Source organism: Haplochromis burtoni, unplaced genomic scaffold (genome assembly GCF_018398535.1).
Source record: "Haplochromis burtoni strain Fernald_Lab_line unplaced genomic scaffold, NCSU_Asbu1 Contig_287, whole genome shotgun sequence".
Taxonomy (NCBI): Eukaryota; Metazoa; Chordata; class Actinopteri; order Cichliformes; family Cichlidae; genus Haplochromis; species Haplochromis burtoni.
Window position 1 is genome coordinate 132988 of NW_024582648.1, and position 8159 is coordinate 141146.

Here is an 8159-nt window from a genome sequence, read left to right on the forward strand (position 1 = left end):
TATATATATATTTGTGTGTATGACATGAGACATTTGTGGTTTCGGGGCTGAACATTAAAGAAGTTTTTAGAAATATAATTTTATAAATGGTCATTATAAAGCATTATTACTGCCTACGTTCATATTTGACATGTATCTCAACATATGGGTAGCAGTGTCTTACAGTGTGCATTTATTTATAAAGATTGGATGATAGAAACATTTACACTTCATGCAATATCGTTTAAAGCATGGCTCTTGACAGCATCAAACTCTTTGGTGCCTTATAATGTGCATGCAGCACTGACACACATGAAGTCCCAGAGGAATTGTTGTTTCACGGGCTTCCCCTCCCTTCTTCTCCTGCTGTAGGTATCCCTGTCTAAGCCTGTACTGAGCAGATTGTTCTGAGAGGAAACGGATAACAAACAGGGGAAGTGAACATGGCTGGGACCTCTGGCTTCTTTTCCAATGGACCTGTGCCGTGGATGGACAACGCCACAGAGATGAACAACCTGTACCGAGACCTGGAGCTGGGAACAGTACTGACACTATTTTATTCTAAGAAGTCCCAGCGGCCAGAGAGAAGGACATTTCAAGTAAAGCTAGAGACCAGGACTATTATCTGGACTCGGGGCACGGATAAAATAGAGGGCGAGAGTGAGTATTCTGTCAGTGCAAACATGCTCATACAAATATCAGCGCTCCTGATGACTGGTAAATTTGTAAGGTATATGTGCCAGAACTGGTTGGTTGGCATACAGTCAGAAATATGATGGGTGCAGCGTTTTTGTTTTTTTTAAGATGCTTGAATGCCTCACAAAAGACTTGCACGATGGGCCGACATGATGGTATTGTGAACAGTTGGATAGTGTTGTCAGTTAGGATGTGATGTCACATCTAAAAGCCCCAAATAATTGAATTCATACAGCAAAGACGCAGTGAAATCTCACAATTCCACTGATCAATAAGAGACTGGTGGTGGAGTGATATTGTAGATGTGGGATTTTTTTTTTTTTTAATACATTACAGCTAAAAGTGCTTTAAGCGTCAAGTAACTAGTCGCTATTGGTGTAAGATATTTTAGTTGATGTCTACATTGGAACCCAAGGCAACTGATTAACCTTTAAAGATGCCAAAACCTTTGTGTTGTGAAAAATGTAAGTTGTACTGCCAGGATTAAAAATTAAAGGTACTGAGCAAATACATGAGTAGTTTAAGAGGTTGGTTGGTTTTACAAGGTTTTTACACTAAAGACAGTTTGGAGAAACTGGGATCAGTACGGTAGAAGTAAAACTGAACCGGCTGCTTTTTAAGCGCATAAATCAATCTGATAGCTAAAGTTGTATGATACCGTAGAAAGAAAACATGCAACCCCGCCTGTGTGTCGTAATATCAGTGTTTAAAGTGCTTCTTACTGAACCACAGGTTGCTTAAATGTTCAGTTGTTTGGGATTATTTTCTTGCAATATAATATATTTATTTCTCTTGGAAAAAGCAGGTATGAATATCAGAGGAAGAAGAAATTAAATCACGTGTCGGGTACAAATAGTTGTAGGGTCGACGCAGAGAAGAAACGCTGTTTCCTTGCGCTCTTTTGTTCCTTTTTAATAGGAATATTCTGTATAGTACCAGGAAGCTGGCATTCAGGTTAATCTTCAACAAAGCAGCGTGTCTAACTGAGGACGCACAGGCCTTTAGTGAGTCGTAATGTCATCTGTCTCTTGGGTAGCAGGATGCCTTGTGCACAGCTGCACTCTGCTCCGGATGCAACAAAAAGAGCACACACACACATACACAAAGGAGGGTAGGCTTAGTGGTGTTCTTTTCTTTTTTTGTTTTGATGTTTTTTTGTTTTTTTTTTTGGTAAAATCAGTATCATCTTCTTAGTGAAGGGTTTCATACGCCCATGAGCTCATAGCTGCCATTTGATACTCCTGGAGAGGTGAAATTGGCCTGAGCTGCTCATTAATGTTCAGAAATAGAATACCAGGGTTTTTACTGGAAGTGTGTAATCGTTCAGGAACGATTTGGCCCCGTGTATTTACCCCTTATCAATGGCAATGAAAGAATGATGTCCATTAACTGTGGAAACGTCAGTCTCGTATGCTTCTAAATATAAAGTGCTGAGAAGTGGACCCATTTGTTCCATCCTCTCTTAAAGTGTATTTTGTGCATTTTTTTTCACCACTCCACGTGATTTGCCTTTCAGTTTTTGCCCCGCGTTTCCAATCAGATAATTGGCTGCACTCATTTGTGGCTCGCACACTTGTATATTACTCTACAGCACACTATGATGTATGTGCGGCTTGACATAGCAGGATGTGGTCTTGCAGAATAATTGTCAGTAGACAGACGTGCCTTCTGAGCGTGTCATAAATATGCAGCTTGGATACCTGGGCTTCACAGTCTGTCTTTTTAAGTGAAAAAGTTTGCTCCAGTTCTGTTAGTCACTACATGAGTGTACAGTTTGTTTTCAAAGAGACTGCTGCAACACGTCCTGCACAGCACCCTCAGTAAAACTCAGCAGTATCATGCGAATCATTTTCTAACCCCCTCGTTTAGTGTGTGACAGATACCAGGTGACATGTACATGAATCGAAATCATGTTTGAGTCATTAGGCACCATCAACTCATTTTAATATCAGAGAGCTACGGAGATGGAAAGTGAGTTCGCTGGCAAGCTTTGATGAACTCTGAGCCGCTTCTAGAGTTTTATGAATGAATACTTTTATACTCTCAACCATTTATTTGAGTTTTGTGTCCTGGTTTGAAAAAACCCCAAAACAACTTAGTTCTTGTAACCTCATAGTCATACCCTGTTATGTTTACAAGCTCTGGTTGAAGAAACTGAAATACAATTGGCAAAAAAAGGCATAAAAGCACATTATTTAACAAAAATGAAGCCAAAATGCAGAAGCAGTGTGTGAAAGACTAATGCTGCCAATCAGATGCACTTATTTGGAATAGAAGAGAGTACGTCTTTATTGTCATTGTACATGTACATCGAAACTGTGAAGGAAATATAAATAGACAATAGGACAACAGTAATAAATAACAAAGCAAGATGAAGTCACTCATTAAAAGGGCAAATTGCAAAGGACTTGGTCCGTATATATAGTCTGTATGTAAGTAGCCTGAAAGATGAGGTGCTACGTAGACAATGGCTCACATTAGTGGGGTGGTGGGCAGGTGTATGTATGGAAGACATGGTGGTGGTGGCCTTAGCTGTTTGTGAGTCTGAAATTGATCATCAGTGAGTGTGAGCATCTCTGCAAAAGCAGATGTTTCAGGAATTTACTGCTCTGGGGAATTCAGGTGTGTTAACACAGTGGCAAAGAGAAAAGACATCAGGGAAGTATATGAGGCCATTTCCAAAACAATTAAAGTCCATCAGTCTTTAAGTGTGGATCTCCTAACAAATTCATTGCAGACCTTGCAATCCTCAGAAAACTGCAAAAAACCTAAAAGCAACATCTCGGACTGTACAGGCCTCAGTTAGCATTTTAAGTGTTAAAGTTTGTGACAGTAAAAAAAGAACAAGATGGAACAAGTATGGCTTGTTTGGAAGCCTCTTCTTAATAAAAAGAACATGACAGCACCGCCCGCTTAGGCAAAAATGCATGTGAGCAAATCACAAGACTTCCGAGGCAATGTTATTTGAACAGGTAAGACCAAACTGGAGATGTTTGGTAATAATGCAAAGCACCACCACTAGTGAAAACTAAACACAGCATGTCAGCACAAACACCCCATACCAGTTGTCAAGCATGGTGGTGGAGAGGTGATGGGTTGGGTTTGTTTTGCAGCCACAGGAGGTGGGCACCTTGCAGTCATTGAGTCAACCATGAACCATAAGTATTCTAGAGTGAAGCCATCTGTCTACAGCTAAAGCTAGGCTGAAACTGGGTCATGCAACAAAGCAGCAAATCTACAACAGAATAGTGGACAAGGCAAAGTCCAGACATCAGCCTGAGTGATATGCTGTGGTGGGACCTTAAGAGAGCTGTGCATAAATGAATGCCTGCAACGCTGTAAAGAAGCGTGGGACGAAATACCTCCACAACAATATGAGAAACTCATGAAGGCATACAGAAAATAATTACTCCAAGCTATTGCTGCTATAGGCGGCTCTATATGCATTTGAATCATGTGATGTAGTTAATTTTTCACACACAGTTTCTTACTGAATTGTGGTTTATTTATTTTGTTATTCATCTTAAGTTCTATTTACCTAATTGTAAGACCTGGTAAAGACTAAATAGTAATTTATTATTTTGGCAGGTTATATTCAATAACATACTGTAGAAATGTTTCTGTCATCCAGTTTATCTCTGGTTGAAGAAAACCACTGTGGGTAAATTTGTTGCATCTTGATAAGCCTGGTGTAGTGTTCATTAGAAGTTCTACATCCTTTCCACTTTTGCTCAGTTGAATGTTGAGAAAATCTTCTCTAAATCTGTAAGTGTATAGTTGGACATTAAGTTTTTATGTATATTATGGACAATAATGAACAGTTTATTGCAAACATTACAGAAAAGCCCCCCAGATTTTTGGTTTAGAATATGTAAATGTGTGTGTGTCTCTATATATATCTATCTCACATCACAGCTCAGACACTGATAAAATTAAATATAAACATTACATATTTTATTAAACACTTCTCACATGTAGTGTGAACCACGCAAGGATAAATGGTCAGCAGTAAGCATGAAATTCAACTCGTGGGCAAAGTCTTGTAGAAATGCAAGCTGCAGTGTAATATTAATTCCAGGACAAATGCATATAAACTTGCTAAGTAATGACTGACGCATCGTAAGTTTGAATATGAGACTTTTTTTCCCTTTATAAACACTACATAATGATGCCGTGCTGCAACTGCTCCTAGGTTTGGGACAAAATCGATGCTGCAGTATACCACATCCGCTTCCTCCTATGGTGTTATCAATACACTAGCAACAGAATAAATTTTTTTTATTTAACCCTGTGAGGCCTCAGTCAGTACTCTGACCCCTAAGCCTATATTATCAGAGTATGTGATTTTATTTTTTATTGTTTCATTTTTTTTTTAACCTTTAAAAACTGACAAGCGTCAGTCCTTTAGTTTTTCTCCAAAGCTTACAGCAACGCTAAAATGGCTATGTGAATTAAACTTCTTGCGCATCCTGCCAATCTAAATGGATTCCTTAGCTAGAGCCACAATTTCTTGACTCTTCATGTTGACATTGAGCAAATAAAAGAGGTTAAAATGAATGTTGTTAACCGGCTTGCGTTGAGGAAGAAGCAGCTCGGAAAGCGACAATGGCAGACTGCAAGAGAATCGGAGAGCTAACTGAGTGAATTTACAGACTATTTAAAAGTTGAAAAATTGTGATAATACTCACTGACAATACAGTGCACTGAATACATGGATAACTCGAGTTTTTTGGTCTTTTAGGGATATTTTTCACAGATATTTATTTTGCACTCTACTGGATATCACTGAACTGTTGCATTGTAATGACACGAGTTACTTTCTACATCTACTGTTGCATTGATCTGCTCAGTCACAGAGGGGCAGTTCACATAAATGCAGAAACGGTCAAATTCATGGCATTTGAATAAGAGCTGTAATTCTAGATGAGCACAAGAAAAGAAGCCACATCTATTTTGATAGTAATTTATGTCTTTTAACAAAAATTCCTCAAATATGTTTATAGATTTTTCTACTGTAAACATTGTTGTTTGCTTAATATGACTGCTAACTCAATATCTTTGGGCTGTGGACTCTGATCGTGACAAAATTAGATATTGAAATTTGGACTCTGGGGAAACTAGGATGGGTGTTTTCCACTGCTGCCCTGAGATTTTATACTGTCATCGGGGCAATAATTGGCAGATTCATCTACAATGAAAGGATTCATTGACAACCTTTCAATTTGAATGGTGCAGGAATGTGAGGCGTGTTCAGGTGTAGACAGGATTTAGAACTGTGTTGTCGTCGTTGTTGTTATGATACGTCGGTGAGCAGTTTTGACAATAATTCAAACCACATACTGTTTTAACACGCACCACGACATTGGACGAGTTCCTTTTCAGCAGCAGTACCAATAAATGTTCTCACCTGTAGCCTGGAAATCCTTTTTTGAGAATGAAGAAGTCTTTGGGTTGTTTATGTTAAGTTACATAACCAGCGGGTGGAATTAACTTGCACACACGTGTGAAAACTGTCGTCCTTCTGATGTGCTTTTTCCATACCTCCCGCAAAGGACGTGCATACACTGTAACACCTCAGACGTGATGTCATTTCTAACTGACCCACCTTTTTTTGTGTGTGTTTGTGTTACTCGTTTGGATCTGGCCGTAGTTTATATGTAAGAACATTTTCAACAAAATACTGAGACATTAGCCCTCAGGCAGCAACGCTGTTACTTAATCAGAAACTGCTTTCAGATTGATTGTCTGTATGAAAACGTTGTAAAGAGCAGGCTGTTGCTGGAAAACAAGCAGAACTCAACAGCAGACTCGTTCCATTTAGAGATTGTTGGAAAGGGGAACTGAACCCTTTTAGCGGCTTGTCAGATGTTTGTCAGAGGAAAAGTCTTCTGCTGAAGTTGATCCCATATGCTGTCAGTGAAGCTTACATGGATCAGCTGATGTGGAAGTGTGCAGTGAAACATTGTCACAACATAGGCCGCATAGTCACTTGGAAATGTTCTGGGGTTTTTTCTTGCTTTAGAATGGATGGTGCATATAAACACGATTGATCTGCTTAATAGTTAAAAAGATGAATCTGGGGCTTACCTCACAGATTTATTTCTGGCTATTTAAGGTTAAAAATATAAAATATGCAGTCCAGGTAATTTGTGGATGTGCCCCATATGCAAGAAAGATCCTACAGTGTCAAGTTCATATTGCATACCCATATGTTTTTATTTATTCTATAGTCATCTTTATATTTTCTCACTTAGAATATTTAGCATAATAATTGCTCAATGGTCCTTTGCTGACATTGTGAACATGATTATCAGTCAAAACTCTTAAGTCTGCGTGGCCGAGTGTGACGTTTTAAGTTGCCATGAAATTCTAAGCGAATGCTGTGAACGTATTGACTTTTGACACCACCGTGGTTCAGTTGTAAACACTGCAAGAAGGTGTGCAATTTGAACCCATGCAGAGTTGAAAAATATGGGCTATCTGGGAAAAGGACACTGTCACAAAAGTGATTCTTAATCTCAAGATTTTGAGTCGCTGGTTGAATGCAGTTCAGTAATAATCATGCTTATGTCTTTACCCATCCAATCCAATATTTTAGGCTTTATAGCAACACTAAAGCTGGCAGTTACTTTTGATTTGTTTTATTTGTAATATTCTTTCTTTTAATTTTCTTATTAAATGTATGTGAAATGTCAGAAAGTTGGGCCTTCTTCCTATATTTTATTTTTGGTTCACAGTATTTTCAGTTGTATAAAAATGGAAAAGAAGCACATCCTGACATTGTGTGTGTGAAACAGTAGAAGTTTGACATTTGATGAAAAACAGAAATGTTCTTTTTGATCGTTTGCTTTTTTCACAATATCATAACATTGGCTTATTTAAAGTAAAACAACAACAACAACAAACAAAAAGGAAATTGGGGGAAGGGGATAAACTTTACATTGGCCAAAGTTTAAACATCAGGCTGTCATATTTTTACTGACAATACTTTTGCTTGGGGAAGAAAAATGTTGGAAGACAGGGCACAGCACAGAAGGAAGTGTGGTAGTGTTTTGCAGGATACCTCCTCTCATCTCTTTTGGTAAGGTTACACCTCTGGCTATCTCTTTCTTTCCTGCATCTGTCTGAGGCAAGCTCCAAATATTTTGACACAAATGACTAAAAGTGTTGTCTAACAGATCAGCCTGTCAGAAGTGCTTCAGTCTAAACGGAAGTCTGCTGGCCCGTGTGGCGGGTTAAGTAAACGGAGATATGATATATGATTAGAGCACAGTTTGGTGAAATTCTGTGAGAAGACATTTTTATGCTTGAGAAAAGAACATGCAGAGCTCACCTATACGCAAGCACAGATGTGGTGTGTAGGCGACAAAGGCACAGGATGTGTGGTTCAGGGGCAGGAAGAGGAGCAGGAGCTGAAAGAAGAGTGTGTGTGTGTGTGTGTGTGTGTGTGTGTGTGTGTGTGTGTGTGTGTGTGTGTGTGTGTG

The 8159-nt window shown here is 38.9% G+C and overlaps 1 protein-coding gene across 1 annotated transcript in view; it reads left to right on the forward strand.

Moving 5' to 3' along the window:
• Positions 1-8159, forward strand: part of plcg1 (phospholipase C, gamma 1) — a 28330-nt gene that overhangs the window by 1077 nt on the left and 19094 nt on the right. The window contains exon 2 of the mRNA XM_005940250.3: positions 352-639. Coding sequence (XP_005940312.1) covers positions 423-639 — 217 coding nt within the window. The 5' untranslated portion in view covers positions 352-422. The remainder of the gene's footprint in view (positions 1-351; positions 640-8159) is intronic.